A 25,288-nucleotide genomic window follows, 5' to 3' on the forward strand; every position below is an offset into this window, starting at 1 on the left:
GCTCGGCAGCGGCCCGCGGGGCAGCATGTCCGCCGGCTGCAGGAGGAAGAGCAAGGGGCGGGCGGCCCCGGGCGGCGGCCCCGGCGGCTCCCCGCGGGCTCACCCCGCCGAGGGCGGGCCGCTGGCGCTGGGCGTCGCCGACGCTGTGGAAGCGGGTACGGGGGCGCGGGGCCGCGGGCGGCGGCTCACGCCGGGCAGAGGGCGGCTGGTTTAAAAATGAGTCCCGGCAGAAGCGGGAGGGCTCCCGCTCCCTGCGGCCGCCACAGCCGGGGGGCTCCCCCGGCCCCTCACGGAGACGAGGGCCAGGCCGGCTGAGACCCGGCGAAATTCGTTCTTTATGGCGGTGGGGGAGAGTAACGGCCGCCGCGGGAGGTGCCGCCGCTGGCCGGACCCGTGCGGAACGCCCAGCGGGCAGCAGCGTGTGCCGGGGCCGGGCCCGCGCCGGGCGGAGGCGCCGCTGCCGCGGGGGTCCCCGCTCCGGCCCCGGGGGTCCCCGCTCCGGCCCTGGGGGACCCCGCGGCCGGGCTGGGAGGGTCCGGCCGGTTGTGCTGCCTGGAGAGTGTGGGAAACACCGATCTTCTCTGACACGTGGGGAAAAAAATTATTTTTTATATATATATATATATTTTTTTTTTTTTCCTCTGAAACCGTTAGGAGATGACAAGGTCCCCAGGATGCTGCGCAGGGCCCTGGCGCAGCTGTCGCTGAGCAGCATGAAGTCCGCAGGCGCCTGCATCGGCCGCCCGGTGCTGCTGGGCGCCGCGGGCGGGCGGCAGGAGGTGAGACCCGGGGCTGCCCCCCCGCGCTTCCCCCGCCGCTCCTGGTCGGTTCGACAGGCACCGAGATGCCGTGTGCATCGGGAAAGATAGCCAGTGTGCTTTTCCGCGTTTTCTGTTCTGTAGTTATGTATTCATTTTCAGAACCGGACCATGAGCCAGAGCTGTGTGCTTGTGGCCAAGAAGGCCAATGGTACCTGGGGTGTATTAGAAGGGGGGTGGTTAGTAGGGTGAGAGAGGTTCTCCTCCCCCTCTACTCTGCCCTGGTGAGACCTCATCTGGAATATTGTGTCCAGTTCTGGGCCCCTCAGTTCAAGAAGGACAGGGAACTGCTGGAGAGAGTCCAGTACAGAGCCACAAAGATGATGAAGGGAGTGGAGCATCTCCCTTATGAGGAAAGGCTGAGGGAGCTGGGTCTCTTTAGCTTGGAGAAGAGGAGACTGAGGGGTGACCTCATCAATGTTTATAAATATGTAAAGGGTGAGTGTCACGAGGATGGAGCCAGGCTCTTCTTGGTGACAACCAATGATAGGACAAAGGGCAATGGGCACAAACTGGAACACAGGAGGTTCCACTTAAATTTGAGAAGAAACTTCTTCTCAGTGAGGGTGCCAGAACACTGGAACAGGCTGCCCAGGGGGGTTGTGGAGTCTCCTTCTCTGGAGACATTCAAACCTGCCTGGACGCCTTCCTGTGTAACCTCATCTGGGTGTTCCTGCTCCGGCAGGGGGATTGGACTAGATGATCTTTTGAGGTCCCTTCCAATCCCTAGCATTCTGTGATTCTGTGAACTAGAAAAAAAGTCCGTGCTGCTGATCTTTTTCAATGAATTTAGAAGTCATGTGTGAACATGTATTATATATTGTATATTATATATGCACACGCGTGTATTTTATTTGCAAAGAAAGAGTATAGCCCTTTACTTTTCTTTCTTCGTTGTTCTATAGGATTTCCTAGTCAGCACAGCATTTTTTTGTGTTACCTGCAGAATGTGTAGAATTTTCTTCTTTGTAGGCAAAATGTAACCTCTCCATTCTTGAAAAGTGTCTTGGATCCTATCTTAGGAACTCAGGGCTACTTGTATCTTGCTCTGTGGCACCCAATCCTTCTTTCCCCAAGCCCATGTTTTTCATAACAAAACATGGATTACTTTAACTGGAAGACTCTGAATGGGGGAGGGGGGATGGGAAACCTCAGCTGACATTTGTTTGCTTTGAAACTCTGCCTAGGTCTGTATGGCTTGGCCCACCACAGGCTTTCCAGGTGGGAAAGTTGGGCTGAGTGAAACCACACAGAAGAACCTGAAAGTAAATCCAGGCGACACTGTCACTGTGCAGCCTGTGACCGGTGCAGTCATCCAGGCAGAGGAGGTTGATGTAAAGTTGAGGTATGAAACTTGTTACAACCTAGTGACATACCATGAGGTGTCTGCTTTGTGCTGCAGCCTCGTGCCTCTCAGAAGATGCTGTTTTTCTCTCTCGCTTTGATTGAATTAGTACCCACACAAAGTCAAACATGTGCAGGTATTTGTAGGATTAAGACAGTAACTGGTGGCTGATTGCTGCTGAGTGCTGCCTCCTGTGTGGGCAGTAGAGTGGCTCAGCTGTTGTGCAAAAATCTCAACTGAGAAGTGGTGCTGTTGTGGGGAGTATAATGCCACTAAGCCTGTTAGCCTTAAGAGATTCTTTCAGATTCTCGTAAAGGATGAGGATGATCACTCCCGATAGAGTTGATGTCAGGTTAGAAGGAACCTGTGTTGCTCCTCATGTCATTAAGAAATATACTGCAAACTGCTATCTGAGAAGCTCTTGTTGAAATTCCTGTCGTGGTTACGAGAACTACTGGCTCACAGTTTGCGGAGAGTGAAGTGATTTATTATTTTTTTTTTTTTTAGCCACTTTCCTTCAGACCTTCATCTTTGTATATGTCTATGTTTGTGCTCCACCTATTATTTACTGGAATATTTTCTGGGATTGGAAATTCTGAGATATGTTTTTGTTTTTTACTTGAAATTCACCCAAAAGGGAGCAAATGTGCAAATCAAAGCTCTCTTGAAAAATAAGCAGTTTACCGATCTGATGAATGAGTTCCTGTATTTGTTGTTCTCATAATGTTCCACAGAGTCAGCATTTGGGTTGATGCAGAATCTGGATTATAGTTATTTCCTAAATAAAGTTATTTTACAGTTACTTTGGAAAGTGTCCCAACACTTTAATTTCTATAGATTACATTCATTTCCCTGTCAAATCTCTGTTTTCCAATGTGGCGTTGTCACTGTCCGTTTTAAGGGGGAGATGCTATTTTCCAGCATACTGGCTCTCAGAAACATTGGTGAGGCAATCTTGCTTTTTGTCAGTAATATAATCAGTTTAGCTTCAATGATAGTTTTACTGGTTCACTTGGCCGAACATTGTATGCTGACTTCTGGTGTCAGCTTGCTGTGCCCTCTGTGCCACTTTTCTCACTAGAAAATGAAAAAAAACGGTATCTTTACAGGTTTTTGCTATGGCTAATATAATTCTATAGGAAGTTTTATTATTGTTACATACCTCTTCGTTGTAGAAGTGGTTGAAAACACTCATTTTGTTAAAAAACAATGCCACATTAAGTAATTAAATCTAATCTATTTATATTTTCCCATGCTAATATGCAATGTGTTCTTTCTTTAAAGCTGTGACTTTCACTGAAATATAAACCTAAGGATGAGGTCAGAGGAATTGTTTGTAGCTTCTGGTTTTTATGGTTACTGTAATTTTTTTTTGGAAACTGCTCTGCAGTCAGAGGTTTTCCATTGCAGCCATTCAAGAGTCAGGCTCCTAGGATTGTTGTACATATGTACCACCAGATTCCAAGTCATATAAGTGACTGTTTTTCTAGGATTACTCTAGGAGAGAAAACATGAAAACAGTAACTGGTCTGTTTTAAGCCTGCTAATTGACTACAAACCATAGTGCCATCCTATCGTGTAAGAATATAAATTATTAAAAGAATAAACAGAAATTCCATTATTCCAGTACTGCCTAGTTTTCTAGATACTTTACAGGTGTAGTTCGTTCTCTGCAAATTAATAGCTCTGTGGTGTTGCTTGCATGCATAATTTAGCTTTTTCTTCCAGTTAAAAAATCAGCCCCAGCCTGAGACCCCAGCAACATAATTGAGTGTGTGTTCACTTGTCAGAAGCAGCTATGATTTTTGAGAGCTCTCCTCTAACTTAGCACAATACACAAAGTTGCTTTCTTGATCAGTAGAATAGAGAAATGGGTTTTTATTTCTAGGTTTAGAGCTCCCCCCATTGATCATACCTTTATTTGCAACAGCCATAATGGCTTTAAATGCCGTTGGTGCTGCTGCTGTTCAGGTCTCAGTGTAATTAATGCTTTTCATCGTACAGGTCAAAGTGCTTACAAATGCCGTGGACATTCATGTGCAAAACAGATGTAGAAACCCCTTTATTTTATTATGAAAACAGGAGGGCTAATCTATGAAGCTCATACAGATTGGCTGAGGGGGGTAAATCCTGAATTTTAAAAAGTGGTTTAATGGACTCTAACAAAAGGTAGAGCCACAACTGAAACAGGAAGAATATTGGCTGGATAAAGTGTCACGGAAAAATGATTGGATCGCTATAGCCTTGTACTTCGCAGCGTGTCTGAGGAGCAGGGAGAATTAATGATGTCTGTGCTCTCAGCGAGTTGTAAATGTGATGTAAAATGTTTTAATATGAAAGACATTCGCGTGAGACACCTTTTACCTGTCATTCACTCTGGGCTAAGAGCACACGTGTTCAGTCGTTGTGTTAAATCCCAGCGATGAGACAGTGTTTGAGAAAAGGCTGTGGGCCTGGCTGGGGCTGCTGGGGAGGTGGCTCAAGCCTTATCTGTTCCATCACTGAAACTTGATTAAATGAAAGACTAGAAAATGCATCGTGGGGAAAACTTGTACTGTTTCGCTAGTGGATGTGCAGTGCTTAAGACATGCACGGTTTTGCAAGCACTCAAGGCACCAGTTTAATCTATAAAAGATGTGTGTTTATATGTGCATTTGCAGGGCTGAAAGAGACCTTATCTGTAATCTTTTCAATTCAGTAAATGTAGCAATGAGCATTCTGCCTGCTGAGATGAGAAGCATGCATTCCATATTTGTAATCTTAAGAAATGATAAATATAATTTATGTTATTGTTTATTGCAGTATTTCACATGGAAAAACTACATCAAAATTAATACGTACACTTCTTCTGTTCCTATGTGTCTAATATCTTCAGAATTAAGATTATATAATCTGAAGTCTGTAAAATGCTCATCCAGCTTTTCTGTTTGTGGGGTTAAATCATATACTGTAAAATAGGTGATATTTGTCATTCCGATGCCTTAATGGTGTGGGCTCTTTTTTTGGTTTTGAAGTGGTTACCGCTTGGAAAATTTTATGATGTGGTTTTTTTTTTTTTCTTCTTTTTGTACCACAGGGACAAAGATGCCACCATTAATGCCGAGGAAATGTCTGTCTGTCTACTGAGAAACCTAGGTATAAGTTTTGTTGCTTTTCTTTTGGCTGTTTAATTTTTGTAGAAGATCATCAAGTTTTGGATAGAAAAGCAAACAGTTTCCTCTTATGTTCTTAATCAAGGGCTTATGGCAAAATAGAGGAAGTTATTCTGCTCACACTTCTTTGAGGAATCTGTTTTCTTTGGGCTAAATAATTTTGCCATGCTATACATATCTAATATGCATTGATCCTGATTCTGTTTCTTCTGTCCATTATGCATATTGCTGGTTCAAGTTATGGTTGTTTAGCAATTGTTGCTGGCTCTCTGGCTGATACTGTGATGCCCTTCAGAGTTTAGTTGTACTGTAAAGAAAAGAGAGCAATAAAAACAAGGCACGGGATATCTATTAACCTGAAATCTCATACTCTGAATCTTTTTTTATGTTGGTGGTAAATAGGCAGAATTGCTGTTCATTGTATGGTAGGTATGTATAGATAAGGCAAAAAACAAGGTAAGTTATTCAAAGTGATGCTACTTGAAGCACTCACTACAAATTGTTCTACTCAAAAGGAATCTTCTGGTTTAGGGATTAATAACAGTATCGCTATGCTAAGAAGCAGGAAACCTGAACTGTGTTCCAAATTCATGAGTTTGGCTGGAAATAGTAAATCTTGTTTGCATTTTTGTCTCTGTTGTTTGTTGTGTGTGTTGGTTTTTTTTTTTTTTCTGTGTCTGTCTGTAGGGTGCATTCACATCACATTTCCTAATCTGTCAACACAGAGGTTAAAACCTTTTTTTAGGCCAAGACTCTCAAGATGGGCAAAACATGAAATGTTGTGAACATGGCAAACACAATTGTTACTCCTTAAAATACTAATTCCATAATCTCCCTGTGTATGCTGTATGAAATTTAAAAGGCTCAAATTAATGATGAGCTTAGTATTAGAGTTTACATATGATACTGACAAATATTTGTCCAGTACAGTCTGCTTGTGTACAAAAGGATCATCTGAATTACCTGAAATTACCTTGAAATTGCCTAGATTAGGGGTTTTTTTTTGTTAGGTCAATTTATAATCACTCTTCAGATTTCCTGATAAAGAATTATAAGAATCTCTGAATGTTATTGCTGCCAAAGTAGACCGAAATTTCATCATCTGTCTTTTTTTTTTTTTTTTTTAATCTTCTCTCATAGATGGGAAAATAGTTTTGCCAGGAAACCTCTTGGCTTTCACTTTCTATGGCAAACTTTGTAACATCGTGGTGATGAAAGTGAAAGGAACAGATGGTGCAGAGCTGACTGCCCAGGGCAGTGCTGTTCCCGGTGAAATGCCCAAGCCAGACCTTGAAAGATCTGATTTGGAGACAAGTTCGCTAGATTTGTCCTTGCAGCTCGGCAAGATGGACATTGACGGTAGCCCAGAGGTTGAATGTACGAGCACACCAAGCAAACCGATGGATCCAGGTTCTCCAGTTACACCCAGTTCTGCTGTGGCAGCCAGTGGTCCAGACTCTGGTCAGGGAGATGAAACCTACAGCAAGGGAGGTGGTGCAGACCTCACCGATGACCTGGAGCTGGTGGGGAAAGGTGACAGTGAGGGCCTCCCAGTAGCCGGCAAAACTGGAGCGATGAGCAGTACAGACACGTTTTATTTCATTTCTTCAAGAACTAGAATCAATTTTATTGAAACAAGGACCAACGTAGCAGAAGACGGTGATTGTGAGTCTCGAGTCACCTATGATATGATAGGAGGTTTAAGCAGCCAGCTCAGAACTATTAGAGAAACTGTTGAACTGCCCATGAAGCAAGCTGAACTGTTCAAGAGTTATGGTATGATGCTTAAGAGTTGGCTTTCTTCATTTGATATTAGTTTTTTGTCTTTAACATGGCTTTTTAAAAAACGAACAACAAAAATCCCCACAAGTTATTCTTCCAGGAATATGCACTGAATTTTGCGTAACTTTAATCTGGTGTAGTTGTGTGTCCAGAAATGTCAAACTGTTCTATAATTATGCTCTATGGATACTGTGAAGGTGTTATGATCAGCTTGTGTGAAAAATAATTGAGTAAGAAAGAAATATGTGTCTCTAAGAAAATTTGGGTATGCATAAACAGAACTTACAGCAAATAGGAAAGGTTTCTATACTCTGGCATTTGAAAGGTGCAAATGTTTGTGTCTTCATAAAATTTTAACTTTTTTTGGTAGAGTCAACTAATTATATTTTTTTAAGTGAGAAAAGTTCAGATAAATTCTTCTGCTGTTTTTATCCCTGTGTGTTGTAGGGTTCCTGTAGAATTTTAAGGAAGTGTTTAGGGCTGTTTACTCAAACTACTCAGTGTGTTTAATATGGAATTACAGGCTGGAAAAACTAACATGATTACCATTGCCACATATAAAGTTGTATCTAACATATATATGAACTTAGAGGACCTTCGTGACCAAGATGAAACTCTGTACTGTGCATTTATTGCAAATGGATATGTACATAAAGCAGGCATGTCTGCTCTTTGTACTGTCTAGGTGTGTATCACGGTGAGACAGGGCTCTTACCTATAAATATTTCTTTCATATCATGTCTTTGAGGCTTTTTATTTCTCTGCCTTACCTCTTCCCACACATATGCTTTAGAAAAGAGGTGATTTCAGTGATCGCTGGGACAATTTCCATGACATGCAGGTGGCTCTCCCAGTGTGTGTTGCTTGGGCATAATTGGCAGGCGTCCGTGGGATGGTGTGAGGCGTTTTCATCCCTATGTGGTCCAGCTCAATTCGCTCACCTCCAACCTCAGCATCACTGCACGTTTTTGCGCTAGCCGAAAGGTTGCTTCAGCATTAGTCCCAAAAGTACCTGATCAGATTCTTTGTTATACTGATTACATGAGAGATTATGATATTTCCTCACCAGTTACAAACCTTTAGTAACCATCCAAACGCTGAGAGTCCTTGTCCGCTGGTGGGGAGTGAGGCTGTGGGTTGAGCTGAGACCTCTGGTGCAGCAGCTCCTTTTCTTGCTGGTACCAGAGAGACCACACGAGGGAGCAGCACGTTTTAATGGGCTGTTGTGAAGTAACCTGTCTGTAAAGACACTATTTCTATCCTCTGTCATTTAGCAGGTAATATTTTTTCATTTTGAGTATATTAGTTCCTGAGAGTCAGGCTTTCTGTCTACTCCAGCTCTATTATTCTGTCGCCACGGGAATGTGGCAACCTGCCCTTCGTGCATCATTCCCTGTGTGCTGTTGCAGTACCCAACTGATGTTTCTTGGTTGCGTTTCGGCAATGCCTTTGTGCCTGGGTCAATCCGTTGTCAAATGCTTGTCTGTTCTTTTTTGCTTTCTAATTTTTCACTTTTTACTTTATGCCCATTTAATTTGGCTTTGCTGCTCTGAAACTTTTATTTTTTGGTTATTCACCTGGGATCATAATATTACTTCATGCAGTTACCTGTAGCTTCAGTCCAGTTTTAACTCTACACAATAGTACCTTGTTCTAGTGTCCCTTATGTTTTGTGCCTGAATAGTTCTGTCTGTTTCAGCTCTCAACATTTGCCATTAAAGAGGCAAATTCATCATTTTGATGTGAATTTTTCATCTTTTTGTAAGTGTTCTTAAAACAAGCCTTGTAGTATTTCTGAAATTATTTGGAGTGTTGAAGAGATGTGGTTTTCTGATATTGGGAATTTGTAATAATGACTCACTAAGAATTGTGAATAACTTAATAAAGTACATTCATGGACCTTAGGTACTCAGTCCAGTAACGTTTTGGAAAAAACCAACCAAACAAACACACCAGAAAGCATAGGGAGCATGATAATGTTAAACTACTGAAAAATATAAGAATGTGAACAGAATCATTTGGACTTCAAAAAACATGGATGCCATATGAGAGTTCTCTTCCCTCTGAAAGCATACAATTTTATCAAAATGACATACTGATTAAAGAAGTTACTGCTGAGGCCAAGTTATGACCAGTAATAACTGGAGCAGAGAAATGTGCAAGTGGAGGTTGTTCAGTCTGGCGTTATTTATCACAACTAACTTTCTCCTCTGTTTGTGTGCATGTGCTTGTTTAAAGGGATCCCTCCTCCCAGAGGCGTGCTGCTGTACGGCCCTCCAGGGACTGGGAAGACTATGATTGCCAAAGCCATTGCAAGTGAGGTTGGTGCTCACGTTACCGTTATCAACGGTCCTGAAATAATAAGCAAGTAAGTCTACCCAATTTATTTTCACTAATTCTGTAAAGATGTTAGCCCCAAATCTGTACTGGCATCTGTCCACTGGGTATCCTTCATCCTCCCTGTAGAACTGGCTATGGGCTGTCTGCCCAAGAGTCAAAAACAGATGGGAAAGGGTTCTCTCAAGTAGGGCTTATGTTGCGTCTTGTCATAAAAGAGGCTTATTGGATTTGGCCAAGAAATTTGTGCAAGGCATGGACTAAATTAAAAAGGGGACTAAAACTGCATCTGCTAATTGTGTGTTAGTTCTGCAACAAGAAGAGTGACCTGTTAAAGCATATTTGAAATTAAAAGATGACTGCACAGATTAACGTCTTCAGGGAACTACGTTTTTGTTCTTTAAAAATACAGATAAAATTGTTTCTAACAGAGATGAGAAGCATTTCCTTTTAACCTTTTTTCTAGTTACAAGATGGTTATGTCTTTGCAAGTGCCTCGTTTTACTTAAATGTCTTGTTCTTGTGGAAATAAAGATTATTGTAGATTTGCCTGTAATTTGGGACTTTGAAAGGGTTGGCTATGACTTTTTGGAATGCATGACCAGTAATTTTCCAAGTTGCCCAGAAAAGCCCCAAAAATGTTTTTTATTAAAATATTTTAATTATTATAGGTTTTATGGGGAGTCTGAATCAAGATTACGTCAGATATTTGCTGAAGCCTCACTGCGGTATGTTCTTTTGGATAATTTTATTCGTGCTCACTTACTTGCGGTATTGGTTCTGGTGCTAATGTTCTTTAAGGAAAAACATTTGCAAGAATCTTTGAATTGTAATTTTTTCCTGCAGTGGTTTTTAAAAGGAAATAAATTTGTTTATATAGAGCTTAGCTAGAAGGAAAGCAGTGAAATTCTAGTATGCCTATTAAATGCTTTTGGACACTACTCTTTTTAAGATGGTGCCAAATCGCTCGGTCTGTATCGTTAGCGTACTGTACACTTATGTCAGCAGATGGAAGCGTGAGCCACAGTTTCACCTGGATCCAGATTTTTCTGTCTAGTTTTATCTTTGGAGAGCAAAGTAGTATTGTGCTGAGACATGGAAGCCAGCTCAAAATGAGCTAGTGTTGGTAGTAGGTTGCCTCTGGATCAGCGTGGCATTCTGCCCACATTTGTGAGACCTGGTTAAGGCAGACCTCAGACTTCCAGGTGGTGGTTGTTCATAATACATCAGCAAAGGACTAACATGTCCTTTATTTGTAGAGGTGGCAAATAAAACGCTCTTTTTTTTACTCGTGAAGTCGGAATATTTAATGTTGGGTCTTCAGGAGAGAGTCATAGAAAAGTAGGTTGGTAGGTCACCTTAAAGGTATTAGTTGTCTAATACGTTAGTCATTTTAGTTATCTCTTTTAGTAACACCATATTCAAGGCTGAAACCTTCAGTTGCCTAAAAGATGCTTGCTAGTTTTCATAGGAGCTGGATGTTTTCTGTAAACAGCTTTGCACTTCCTTGCCTTGCCATTTTAAATCTTTCTGAGCACCTTAACATTTCTTCCCCCCCGCTTTCTTTTCCCCCAGTCGCCCCTCCATTATATTTATAGATGAGTTGGATGCACTCTGTCCAAAGAGAGAAGGGGCTCAGAATGAAGTTGAAAAGAGAGTTGTTGCTTCATTGCTGACATTGATGGATGGCATTGGCTCAGTAAGTAGGCTGCCATGTGTTAATTAATTAATGTGTATGAGGACTAGCTGAACAACATAATTTTTCTTCTATAATGCAGCCAATTTAGATGTATCGTACAGGGGGAAAAGAAAATAGGCTTATGTGACACTTTATATAGTAATCTAATGCTTTACTGGGTGCTAAGCAAAAGACATAGGAGGGAAATGTCTTCTGATAACTGTAAAATTAAAAGAAAGTAAGTTTTCTTCCATTCACTGTCTTTCCTTTGCCTTTCTCCACTCTTGTAGTTTTGGAGATAAAACTGAAATTTTAGTGACAGCCCAGGTATTTTTAATTGCTCTGAAATCAAAGTTGTCAAAATACTTCTGATGGTATGTAGGATGCATTATTAAAGGCAACAATGGCTATTTCAAGATTGCTATAGTAATATTTAGTATATAAACAAAAGCCTACTGAAGAAACAGTAAATTTAATTAAGTACATTATAGATTAAGTCCATAAAGCTTGCCAATCTTCCATCTGTTGTTTTCTGATTATTAGCAGAAAAGATGACAGAACTCTGCCCACAATATGAAAATCAGTCTCTGCTGTTTATGTAATCTGCAAGTTTCTCATTATTTTCCTGCATAATACTTTGAGCTGCACACTCTGGAGTTGTTCACAGGCAGAACATATTTTCTGATGGACATTCTTCTTGGAGAAAGTGCTTCATTCTTAACAAGAGAATGGCACTACAAGAGACCTCTGAACTGATTTTGCCTCACTCTAAAAGTGAAAAAGCAGAGCATCAGGAAATTGGTCAGGATTAATGACCTTACTTTTCCTACTGAACCTGTAGGAAGCTTTATAACGTCCCGTCTCTGCAGTTTTTGGTACCTTAAATGATTTGTTTCCCAACCTTGTTTATTCAAGATCCGTTGATACTTTTTTTTGTTTTTGTGCCAGCACTACCTTTTAGCTTACTTTCCTGAGATAGGAAATCAGGTTCTTGGGGGTTAGAGTGGGAGACACTGGGATGAGGGAATTTGGAGTGCAGTTTCTCTTGTATTATCTGTATGTACATACAGCCTATAATATTGCTAAATTGCAGGGATAGGTTGGGTGGGATCACATGTTTGGTATATATTATGAAAAGTTTGTTTTGTTCCTTTAAACAGAGCATCAGGATTTTAGCACGTGTAGTAGTTGTGAAAAGTAAGCAAGAAGTACGTTTATAACCTGCGTGACATTTGATTGTATTTTAAAATCAATATTTTGCATTGTTTGATGTGTTCAGGAGGGCAGTGAAGGGCAGCTCTTGGTCCTTGGAGCCACTAATCGTCCTCACGCACTGGATGCAGCGCTGCGCAGACCCGGGCGTTTTGATAAAGAGATAGAAATTGGGATTCCTAATGCCCAGGACCGTCTGGACATACTCCAAAAGCTTCTGAAGAAAGTTCCCCATTCGCTCACAGCAGCACAGCTGGTGCAACTGGCTGATAGCGCACATGGTTACGTGGGTGCAGACTTGGCAGCCTTGTGCAAGGAAGCAGGTAAGGGTTTGCATAGCTTATTTATGATCTTACTTTAGTCTCCTTATTTTGTTTAAAAAACTTAAAAATCCATAGTCTGTACTAATAGCTTTTAAAATGATGAGAGTTAACTAATTTTTATGTCAAAAAAACCATAACCAAGCATGGAATGTGAGAAACACCGATCCGTTCCTGAGCAGACCAGAAAAAGCTTTTGAGTATTAATCGATTTTTAAAAACAAACGTTAAGATTAATAACAGTGGGGAATCCCTGTGCCATTTCTAATATACTAGATATCTAGCTGTCCCTCAGTTTACCAGTGGTTTAATGAGTTAACTGGCATATCTCTAAGAGTTTTTCTGCTCTAGCCTCTACAGCCTACTCTTTCCATACAATAATCCCAAGTCACTCAGGCTAGACATCTCGTCCTGCGGGTCCTGGTTCCCAGGACGTCGAGACAGTTGGCCTGAGTGGTGTTTACAGTGGCTCCCTTCCTTATTTTGTGCCTGTGTTTCATTTACCCACGGACGCGGAGCTTGCGGTGGGGCTGTGGGGCTGCAGGCACCGGGGTCGGGTTGTGCGGCGGGGCTGGGAGAGGCTGGAGAGCAGCTCACCCTGGGCTGGGGGCTGGAAAGTGTCCTTTGGCCGCCCGTACAGGCAAAGCCCTCAAGAATTATCCACATATCGTGCAGCCAGGGTTCAGTACATTCCAGGGAATACTTAAACATGAGTTCACTTCTGTTTTCATTGGATGAAATATTAAAAGTATGCTCTATCAATTCGTACATTTTGCTAGAATGCGTCTACGTGGTTTAAGTGTTGGACGTTAAATGTGCCCCACGAGCAGCCTTTTAAAACAGTCTAGTCAAAATATGACTCTTCAGCTCTGCTTATGCATATTTGCTCCCCTGTAGTTGGCAAATATATGTTTGCTGTATGCGCTGGTTACTGTTATTTCCTTTGGCACTGGGACAGCTTCCTCTGGCAGTGGCATGGTGCAGTTAATTCTTGCATCAGAATTAGCTATTAAGATGACAGAAGTTTTATTAGGGGTGATGGCACCTGGAACAGCAAGGATTTTACCTGCCAGTTGCCAAAATTTTTAAGAGAGAGTTCTCAAATGTGCATTTGTGGACTTCAGTATGGATCATGAAGAAAAAATATGTATGGATGTGGACTATTCTTTTTATAGTGCTCTTGTGTGTGGACATGGAGTATTCTTTTTATAGTGTTCTTCTGTTGGCTTTGGTCATCTTTTAAGCTCTGTTTTAAGTTAGCAAACATTCTTTGAAATATATGTACAAACAACAACAACAAAGATAAACTTCCTTTTTATTTTCCTTCCTCTCTGTTTCTGGAAGCCTGTCAGTCTGCCTGTGTCACAGTCCTCACATAGTAAATACTTAACTAATGTAATCTAAAACTTTTGGTGAAGTGTGTTGTGGTTTCAGTTCCAAACATGACCCAGCCTTGTGATGCGCACATCAATCCTGGGCACTTCATTATCCAGCTGTACACAGGCAATATTTACCCACTTCATGAGGGCCTTTTAGAAAATAAATTCTGGACATTGTGTAAATTGAACATTACGTACTATGTAGATCCAAAACTTCTGGCATCTACCTGCTACTGATTGCAGGACATGCTGTCATCTGGGAACTTTGCACCCAAACCCTGTGCTGGAAAGGAGGGAAGGAGGGTGTCTCTTCTCTATGGATCTTCTTTCCTGAAGTCCGATTCCATGCTGTTCTGTTTCCACGTTATTTGTTAACTTGTAGTGACCTCTGCTGGGGAAAATACAGTCCAGCGTCATTAACTCTTTGCAGTCCACACGTATTTTCCCTTTTCAAAGAGTTGAAGAAGCATGAGTCAGTCAAAGTATTACTTAAAATGAATTTAAGTTGCTCGTGGTTAAGGAACGTTCTTAGCTGGAGTCGTCTTTTTTCTGATTAAGCTCTTGATATCTATTTTTTAGATTAAGTTTTCAACACCTTGTAAAATATTACTGCTTTCACCGAAGTTAAACTTAGAAGAGACTAGCTTTTATATTTCTCCTCAGCAGAGTGGGGTTATTCCATATGGCAAATTTTCCAGTGTTTTGTCTAGTCTTGTTTGTTGTTTCAAGCAAGGGGCTTGTATTGCTTCACTTAAGAAACTGTGCCGTGGGCCAAGATAGCTTGCTGTCCAGGAATGCTCTCTGATATTCAGCCTAAGTTTTCTTTGTTTAGTTTTATGCCATTCATTCTATTTACATCCTTGTAGAACACGTTCACTCTCCCTCCTTAGTGTTTACACCCTTCAGATATCTCTAGGCTGTTCTCATGTCCCCTACCTCCTCATTCATTACTGAGCCAAATGATAAATATTTAGCTCTTTTAATCTTTCCTCATAAATAAGTCCTTCCTGCCTTCTGAGAAGTTATGTTGATTTTTCTCTTAACTCCCTCCAGTTTGTCAATAACCTTTTGGTAATGTAGGGCTCAGAATTGAACATAATAATTTGTATTTATTACAGCATAGAACCTGATACAGACGTATAATTGAGACTACTGGTGTGCATTTCTAAACAACCGAAATGCCCAATATTCAGGCAATATTGGAGTTGAGTTCTTTCACAAATTTTAAGGTTACTTGTGTCATTTTCATACATGATGTGTGTGTAAATACAGGTACAACATGGAAACTAATTTAGAAGCAAGAATTCTGAACTCAGCAATACGTGTCCAGTTTTTAGTACAAGATTATTGTCACTTGCCAGTTGTACTGCAGTAGTGGTCTTTGGGAGACTGAGTCCTGGTTACCCCATTTGTAGCTTTAGGTACTTCATTTGTGGCTCGAAAGCCTGGAAGTTTACAAGCTAAATATGTTTATACTCTTCATACCAAGTTTAGATAAGTTCCAAAAGACTTATCCTTCCTTATCTTTATACTTCAACTCTGTTTTTTTAGCACATGTATAATATTGTGTATATACTGGTTATATAAACCACGGTGTAGTAATTAGTGTAGCACGGTATATGTAGTAATTGTAGGGCTATGATGGGCAAATATTTTATTATAAAAGCTTTGATGTTTTTATTCTATATAACTCTGAAGAACTTGTGTTAATGAAAAGTAAATAGCTATTGGAGAGTTAAACATATTCCAACTGTTTTCTTGGCAGAACTTGTTTGTTCTCTAGTGCAAGAATGGCTTAGTGGTTCTCCTGGGGTCAGAGAGGCAAGTTTTCTGTTCTGTTCAGCAACTTTGTGTGTTTTCATGGAAGTCACTAAGAAGTTTTAGGAGCCTTTAATGCTCAGCTTGCATTGAATGTTTTTAGGCGTCTGTTTATGTGGTGTGTACAGAACTGCAGTGTTGTGTGCACCAGGATGGACAAGGAGAGGAAAGGTGGACAAGACACCTGCAGAATCTCTGCAGAGTGCTCTGGACTTTTCCAAACGGGGTATTATGACCAAACACCCGCGAAAAATTTTTTATAGGTAGGCATAATCATCAGTTAAGGGCGTTTTTATTCGATCTGCTGAATTTTAAAAATATTAGTGGATTTTTCTTTCAATACCTTATTTACTAAAGATGCAGTTCTGGCTTTTCATAAAACAAAACTACAAAATTATGTGACCGTTTATAGGAAAAATGCTAGGTATCGTGAAGCTCACAGTTACTGTTGGAAGAGTTGCCAACAGTGGCAGCTGTCAGGTGTCTGTGTGTCTATCTCAGCCTCAATTGTTGCGCAAAGTACTTGTATCCCTATCTCGCATGTTAAGCAAGATATCGTTTTCTGTTTTACAGATAACTAAGAGATTGCTTATGATCAGTCCAGCAAAATTAAAAGTAAGGCTGGTATTTCTAATGTGGCAAGCATCGCTAGATTACATGCAGTACTTTTCAGAATAAATACACTTAACCTGTGTTCGAGGTTACATTTTCTGTAATGACTACGTTGGAGAAACTGGGTTTTGCTGTGATCCTCTACTGCCGCTAGTGTATTTGTAACTTCCCCAATTAGTTGCGTGTTGCTTGCTCTTGTAACCTTTCATATAGGTTAACGGCATAGTAAGGAAACCTGCGAGTACCTTGGTGGGCACTGGACCACATCCCATGGACATCAGCTTGCATTGGGCTCCTCGTGGGAGGCTCTTGGGGACTCAAGTACCCTCTGAGGGATTCACATGCACAGAATAGTTATGTGTGCGGCTGAGAAAGTCATTAAGACTAGGAGAGGTCTACTGTGTCCTAAATTATTTAGTAGACTACCTTGTAGTGTGAACAGCTGCATTCTGAGTTGTTTTATCTCAAGTAGAGGTAGTGTTTAGAAGACTGACTCTGCCATATCCTTGCATATAATGTCAGTGTTTGTATACCCCTAACATCTTGTTGTTTCTGCTTTAATTAATTGGCCACACAGTCTTTTATTAATTCCCTTAAAAATTATAATGGTTTTAATTTAACAACAAAGATAAGCACTGCACTTTTTTGGAGAAACATATGAAATGTTAATTATGTAGCAGGGACATGAATGGTATAAACTGTACTGAATGTTAGAAGATGCTTAGCAACAAAGGTTTCCAAATATAGCAATTTATTATAAACTTGCCCTTCTATGGCTGCCTGTAGCATTTCAACAGGGTGAATATAAATATAGCTTGATTTCTTCAAGAAGTGGGTTCAGTCATATTGTTTACAGAGAAAGGAAGTATTTGCTTTGTAACTCTTAGAATTTATCTTGAACATCCTTGTTCATTACACATAATTTCAGTGTGCTGATACAAAACACTTGGACTATGATAAGATAGCATCATGAGGAGAGGAAGAATAAATGTCTTTGTTTAAATAGTGGTCTCTCTTGCAATAACATCTATTTGGTTCCAGTAAGGATGTCGTATTGAAACCACTGAAACTTTGAGACTCGTGTGAAAGAAGCACTAGTCACTTCATTTTGTGACAGTTTTTCAAATTGTCTGATTGTAATACAGTTAAAGCTATCACCTTGCTTAGCCTTTAGGATTATAATGGCTCACTGGCTTAAGCCATCTGTTCCAAAAAATGTGATGGAAATAGAGCTTCAGCTGCGTCTTTGACCAGTATGAATCAGTGTTACTCTGTTGAATCGGTGAAGCTACTCGCATAGACATATGATGTGGTCTGTTGTCTTATGTTCATAATTTTAAGAGTCCTGTTGTCTAGAGATCTTATAGTCTATGGTATTCATTTGGCCCTCTTATTATCCCTGTGTTCTGATGAATAATGCAGCTAGGGCGAAGAGTCTTTATGCTATTAAATTGATAGCTCTGAATATATACTATATGGAGATATTAGATCTGTAAAGCTATAAGTTATTTAGGGGGATACTGTACTTGGCTTTTGCTGGAGCTGAGAAACTTCCTCCTGTATCTTTTATGGCCCCAAAAGGAGTCTCTGCAATACACTGGCATTATATTAAGAAAAAAAAAAAAAAGAAAAAGAAAAAAATTAGGCAATTGAAGGGCTGGCTCCTCAGTTTTTTGGTTTTTCCTGTAATTGATAGGGAAGTAAATTCCCCTGAAACCCAGGAATGTCTCTTTGTTAGATCTGGTTTTTTTCCCCAGCTTCTGCAGTTTTGGTCGCCTGGCCACCTGCAGGAAATGTGAGCTGTTTGGGCTAATGTGATTAACAGTGAGTCTCTGCGCACCCTGAGGACCAGCCTCTAACTGGTCTTTTAATTAGATAAACACCACGTTCAATATGCGGCTTCTCAGCCTTGTATCTCAAATTTGAGCTCATCATTTCAGCTCAGTCACAGTCTGGATGAAACAGCCTAGTGTTAGGGCACCAGGAATATCTGTCCTTTCTGTAAGCCACAAAGTTCGTGCTTCAGTCTGAACCTTTCCCAAAACAATCTGGACCTGAGTTCTGGTGGGGGTGTGCAATAAATGTAAATATTTTTCTTGGATTATGATCCTAAATGTAGTAATATGGGCTGAGACACTTATTGAAAGTGTAGATTTTGACCAAGGCAATGGGATTGTTTATTTTGCAGGGTGTTTTTCTGGTTGGTTTTCAAATTAACTGATTGCAGTTGCAGATTTTAAAAGGAAAGCACTGATTGACGTACTGTAGTTATTGTATTCCCTGCTGGAAAGTGACTGAAAATACCATGTCTGTGGTGTTGGTTTTTTTATTTTTCGTAGCACAGAAAAAGACTGAAACGATGCTGTTGCAAACGGTCTGGTACTGCATTACCTAACTGAATACTGGTTCCCATGGGAGGGAAAGGCTTGCCTTTTTATAAAAAGGTCATGCAGGTTTTTTTTTTTAATGTATCAATAACATATATGGTCAGATGGTCAATACCAAAAAAATTATTCTTATGAAATTTAGATTTTTTTTCAGAAGTGGCATAACACTGGATTTTAAAATGCCCTGGGAAGTCCAGACATGATCTAGAAGTAAAGCTACAAATTAATATATGGACTGGAACATTTGAATTTTCTGATACCGTGTTCCATCATGCTAATTTACAGAACAAGAAGACCAAGAAAATCTTCAGCATTTGTGAGTTTTAAGTTTGTACTGTGTTCCGTAATTTTGAAGCTGTTTTTAAACCAAAGCAATTGACATAGTTTGGCGTCTTAACAGGTTATAAACAGATGTGTCCTTTCTTGCACGCACACATAATGAAGCAATGTGGCTTTTTTGGCCTCGGACTATAACATGTGGTGTTGGATTGTTTCCTGGAGCACCAACTCAGAACGGTGGCTTTTGTGCACAACTGGCTACATCTGGATGCCACTGAGCAGCTTGAAGGAACGTGCCTGAGACTGGGTGGAGCGCTTGACCTTGTTCTTGTCTGTGGGATCCCTTGCCCTCTTTCTTAGGATTCATCCCCCTTCCCCAAAATCTTGCGGGACAAAGACAAAGTCGGAATTGATTTTAGAATTGCTGTATTAGATGTGTAAATTAGTTCAATTACTTTCCCAAGATTCCACAAAAATTGTGTTATTTTAGCTACATAGGGTTAGATTCTCACCCTTTTACTTTGGTTCGGCATTGTTCTGATGTGATTGCAAAATTTCTGACTATTTTTTCCCCTGTGTCTCTGCTGAGTGCACAGATGTTTCCTTAGTGTGATTGTCTTTGTACCCAGAGAGAAAAAGTCTTGCTGTTTGCCTCTCCGAAGATACGCTGGGGCGCAATATGTTGCTTTTTGTGGTTATTTTTTCTTATATATGATCTTTGGCTTTTTTCTTGTTTGATAATGGTACTTGATTTTTGGTTGTATATGGAAAACATTGCACTTACTGCAGTCAGGGCACATGAACTTTTGGTTTTCATCATAATTAATTTTAAGTATGTGTTTATCTGAAACTGGCTTGCAGTTAATTGGATGATGGGATTGCTGACTTCATATACACAGTTGTGGGTTGAGTACTTAATAGTCTGTTTAGAGCACATCCCATTCTGTCTGCCGGTATTTATATAAGCAGGAAAGAATGGATATATTCTGAAGAGCTGATCAGTAACTATCGACAGTATTCTAAATTAACCTCCCTGGCAGATGGAGACCATGTTCTTGCTTCTGCAGCTTGAGTGATACAGAAGGAATGATATTATTCATGTGTGGCAACGTGTATAGGGACTTGTGCGTTTGAATGGGTTGGAGGTTCAGCCCCAAAAGGAGCTGTGTGGTTTGTGGGGTGAGGGGTGCAGGACACCAGCGCAGCCCTACCTGTGCAGGCTGCTGGCTGTGAGTGGCAGCCGGAACATCATTCCTCAGCTTGCCGTTCCTGAAAATTTAGTGTTATGTCATTTTCGCTTAAGAACAGAATATATGTCTTAGGCTTGGGTCGCTGGCTGAGCTTTGGCGGGAACAGACAGTTCTGCGTGGTCCCTGTTTAATTTCTAGACCTGGAATCAAAGCCGTGTCGGTAACCCAGCTCCAAGTCGTGTGACATGAGTGACGTGTGTCAGGTTTGGTGTCCCTGGGGGGCTGCAGGCTCTTGGGGTGCCGAGTTGGGCGGGAGCGGTGTGCTGGGCACTTGGGGTCCTCTAGAAACAGGGGACGTCCTCAGCTCTATGTGTAGAAGCTTTGAACGGATGAAAATGATTTGACCAAGACTAAACTGACTTTGGAAGATACTCTGCAGTCCACTATCTCCTAAGTTATCCTATAGGTTTGTTTGTTTTTCTACAATGGTCTGAGCTGCTTGTTTCCCTGTGTTGACTTGAAAGTTTTATTTATTTATATATATATATATATTTAATTTTGGAAAGGTAATTGTTTTTCATTTCCTTCTGTTTTGTGTTTTTATGAAGTATCTGATACTCATTTATGCCACTTTGTGTTTTTGTAGGTAGCATTTAATTTGACGTGTTTTTTTCTAGATTAAAATATCTTTAATTTTGACTAACGTTTCTCTCCCTAGTTTTCTTCAAAAATTGTTTAATTGATTGTTTTGCTCATACATTCCTCAAGTGACCAAAATATGGGAACATCTAGAGCTCAAGTACAGCATCATCTCTCTGAAGCAATTATTATGCTTTTTATTTTTTCCGTTTTGCTTTTGTGCTGAGTCTGGTTTCAAATGTAACTTGAGCAGCAATGGTAATAGACTCAGTTTCAAATGCATTTGAGGTGCAGTTTTGCTTGTACTAAAAATCTGTAGGAGTTTTGTTCCTCTCGTAGTATGTAGGGAGGGACTGACCGTGTTCCGATTCATCTCACTCCATCTTGCTCTGCTGACTTCAGAACTAGAGCTGAACTAACCCGCTTAGAGTAGATGTTCATCTTCAGGTTGCAAAGTTGCAAGTTTTCTCAGTATCTGGGTAAAAAAGGATGTTTTCCATAGCCGATACTAGTTTATTCTGGAAAAAAAGCACAACTATACTTCAGCTAAGCTATTTGTGTAGAAGTGGTACTATAGGAGAAGATTTTGATGTTTTCTGACTCCCTGTCATACTCCAGGCAAATAATTTTCTGGGAATATATATTGGCAAATTTAGGATCTGAAAGCAGTTCTTTTGCTTAGCTGCTAAAGGATCATAAAAGATGTAACTTAAGAAATGTAACTTAATTTGTATGTCTGTGTTAGTTCTGCGGGAGTAAAATCAGGTAACTGTAGGCATTTGTATGTAGACTGAATAGCTACTACTGGGGGATAGAGCTTAAATATTTTCAGGCAGAGTTTTTATAGGTCTCCTGGCTTTAACTTTTAGCTATAGTCTGACTTGACAACATTCCTAATTACAATTAGGCCAGCATTTAGCCACTAACTGTTGCTTCTTGCCTTTCTGCCTTTGCTATTCTGGTAGCCTGGCAGTTCTTGTTTTTCTTTGGGGCACGTATGACTCGCCTTAGCTTGGGTACGTCTCCATACGAGAGCGGGCGAGAAACACGGGCAGTCTGGTATTCCTTATTTCCCTCTTGTTGTCATTGTCTTAGGATAAATGATGTGTGCATACCTGATCTGTGAATAAACTGTTTCCTGTATGAAAGAAGTTTTGAAAATACAGTTCCTCCTTCCTTCCGTCCTTTCCCTCCCCTGTCGTACCTCTCAGCAACTTCTAGTCAGCTCCATAGACATGTTCCAGCAAATGCCGGAGCTCTTCACAAAAGGCTATAAATCGCGTATGTAATCCCTACAGAAGATTAGTGCTCAGGTTAGCTGAGCGAATTTGCAGTGTTATGGTTACATGGGATTTAAGGGCATTATCTTTCCTGTGCAAACAGCATATGAAAGTTCTTCGGGGATTTTCCCATATAGCACTGGCAGCTAGAGACAGATTGCAGAACATAGTTTCAAAAGCAAGGCTTTCTGCTTCCTGAATTTTTTTCTAAATCAGCATGCATTTCATGTATTGGTTAAATGAAAAAGAAATAAGGTTAAAATATATATATTTATAAAAGTCTGATCCATGGGTGGGTTTTTTATTCCTTTGTAGATTTGTTGGTGTGTTTGATTCCATACTTACTTACTTTGGGGAAGGGAAGACAAACCAAAATCAAACAAACCAAAACCTCCCTCCAAACTGTAGAAGTTTCCTAGGATGCAAATGGAAGAATACGTCTGAATTTTCAGCCGTTGTCAAGGGCGGTTCCTGCCTCTGGGTCAGAGGAAATCTTGGTGGTGGTCCACAGATAGCAGGTGCTTGCCTGGTGCTGTTGTTCTATTGTTTTACCTGGGGAGTAAAGGGAAAAAGAGCCTTTGCCTTGACACGTCCCTGCTGTCTCTCAGTGCTTGTGCCAGCTGCTCTGTTATTGCCTGGCGCTATCTCACCTTGATGGGCAGGAGCTGGTTTGCTGGGTCTGCGCAGGGTGAAAGATTGGACTGAACAGATGAGGATGTGTCTGACGGGACATTCTCTGCGGATCAGTGGTCCTTACCAGCTGACGGTGAGGTTTCCATCTGCTAGGCAAACAGGCTTTGTCTGTGTTACTCTATATTCATGCATAACTGCAAAGAACATACATACACATTTTCTCTATTTTTGTCTTGGATCTGACAATCCAATATCCTGATGTAATGAAGTGCTAATGTAAATGCCCTTTGTTTATGAGGCTATGATATGTTCAAGAATACATGCGAGTTGTAGTGTATGAAACTTGACGTTCTATAAAACATTTCCTAGTATAATTTTGGGATTGCTGTCATGAATGAGTGCAGAAAGCCATGCTGGTTAGAAATTGTCAAATATAAAGCAGAAGAGCTCCTTATCTCGAAAATATTAAACACTGGAATAACTTTTGTATCCATTGCCTGAGAAGTCACGTATGCTCCTCTTATGGTTTCTAAAGTTCAGAATTGGTTTCAAGTTATATGAATTACTTTTTCTATGCATAAACCTGTTAAATTTTGAAGTTTAGTATGTAAAGATCTAGAAGTAGAGGAAGGCACCCCATCCAGTGCCATTAGGAAACTGAAATCTTTCCGTACGCTGTTAAGTGTTCCACTTCCAGTCACACAGGAGAGTATCATGTTGGATCTGATAGCTATCACAGGGAGAAATGGTATGTGTCTTCTGGGTTTGGCTAGAATAATTGCAGAGAGAAATGCCAGACGAGCAGGCAAAGAAGAAACATTTCCTTTTGTAAACAATCTTACAAGATGATTACAATTTCTTTGAAGCGACTTACAATTCTGGTATTAAGATTCTGGCAGTGGAAGTCCAGACAAGATGTATTTGTGGAAGAAATAGCCGATGGGCAGTGAAAGATGCATGATTAATAATTTTGTTTTGTTCCATTCATTTCCCCAAGTGTTGTGTATATTCTGTTTTTGAAAACTAAAGTGTATATGTTCATGGTTTTGAGTGGATGCTTTCTGTTATTTACAGTAGTGTATAATCATACACAGACTCTGATAAATATAGCAGTGTCATAGGGGCTCTTTTTAGGCTCAGACATTTGTGATTATGATCTAATGTGCCAACACTTAGCCAAGCTATGAGCAAGACAATCTTAAAGGGAAACAGTGCTATTGACCTCATGCATAGCCCGGTACCAAAGAAGAATCATCTGTACCAGGACAGGGTGTTCTGCTGTTTGGTGGTGGTTTTTTCTTTTTTCCTCCCCCCACCTCTGTCCCCTTAGTTTCCTCTGTTCTAGACAGACAGGATGAGTTGGTGAGGTAGAGCACACAGTTGTTGGACTGGAACAAATTGTTTATTTTCCATTGTTTGTAATCATGCATGACTTATGCTTGTTTCACTTTATTATTGTTTTTTTAACTGGGGTTTTCCATTTATACTCCACTGAGAATCGGTGTTGTTCACTACTGCAAATTCTGCCTTCTGCATTAACTTCCAGGTTAAGTTTCTGCTCTGCAAAGGGTGGTCCTGGGGACCAGTCCTGTACCCTTTACTGGGAATGGGTAACTGCCTCAGTGACCTTCCTCCTGTCACACAGGACTTGGACTGGAATAAAACCGGGCAAACGTACTCGCCCACTTCTGAGCCTCCTCAGTCGCTGCCGAAAGGCTATTGACATTCGTTAATCCTTAAGAATGAAGTAGCATTTGAAAAGGAGCAAGCAAAGCTGAAGGCAATGCTGTGCTGAGTCGGGTTTACAGCAATGATGTGTGCTCAAACCAAAACATCCCCATGCTAAAGATACCCAAGGGCTAAGCTGAGATGCCTGGTGTTTTCTGAGGTACTATGGCTGCATCCTCAGTTTGTCTGCCTTACAACTTCTGTAGCGATAAATTTGGTTTTGCTGTAGTGTTCCACCTCCTTTGGTGCTGCGTCGCTTCTAGCAGCATGTTTTGCACCCTATCCTGCGTTTCCTTACATTAAATTCATCTCTCAGTGTCTCCAGACAAGGATGCACTTTTCTGTCTCCTGTAAGCCACTGGCTGTATCCTCCTCCTGTTAATAGAGTCCCCCTCTCCACACCAGCTCTGCTTAGAGGTCAATCTGAAGTGCAGGAAAGAATGATTATGATAACAGGAGGAAACAGGAAGAATCATGCTTTCTTTTTTCAATCTGTTTTTTATTATTGTTTTAATGTAAAACATTGTTTCAATTAAGTGCTGACCTATGCAGTGGCGTGTGCGTGCACATGCTGAAATGAATTCAGGCTTTGTTTGGAAAGCTGTGACCTCTTTATTCCTGTTCTGGTTCAAGGCTGTTGCATTTCAAACCCACTGCTGAGGACTGAAATTTCACTCATACTCCTAGTAGCACAGGCAA

General features: G+C 40.8%; 1 protein-coding gene across 1 annotated transcript in view; it reads left to right on the plus strand.

The window, feature by feature from the left end:
* AFG2A (AFG2 AAA ATPase homolog A) overlaps positions 1-25,288 on the plus strand; it is a 200,819-nt gene that overhangs the window by 70 nt on the left and 175,461 nt on the right. Inside the window, 9 exon segments of the mRNA XM_065634960.1 lie at positions 2-155; positions 655-779; positions 2,006-2,163; positions 5,240-5,298; positions 6,456-7,091; positions 9,336-9,465; positions 10,106-10,162; positions 11,010-11,133; positions 12,392-12,647. Coding sequence (XP_065491032.1) covers positions 2-155; positions 655-779; positions 2,006-2,163; positions 5,240-5,298; positions 6,456-7,091; positions 9,336-9,465; positions 10,106-10,162; positions 11,010-11,133; positions 12,392-12,647 — 1,699 coding nt within the window.

The sequence above is a fragment of the Caloenas nicobarica genome, chromosome 4, assembly GCF_036013445.1.
Source record: "Caloenas nicobarica isolate bCalNic1 chromosome 4, bCalNic1.hap1, whole genome shotgun sequence".
NCBI classification, from domain to species: Eukaryota; Metazoa; Chordata; class Aves; order Columbiformes; family Columbidae; genus Caloenas; species Caloenas nicobarica.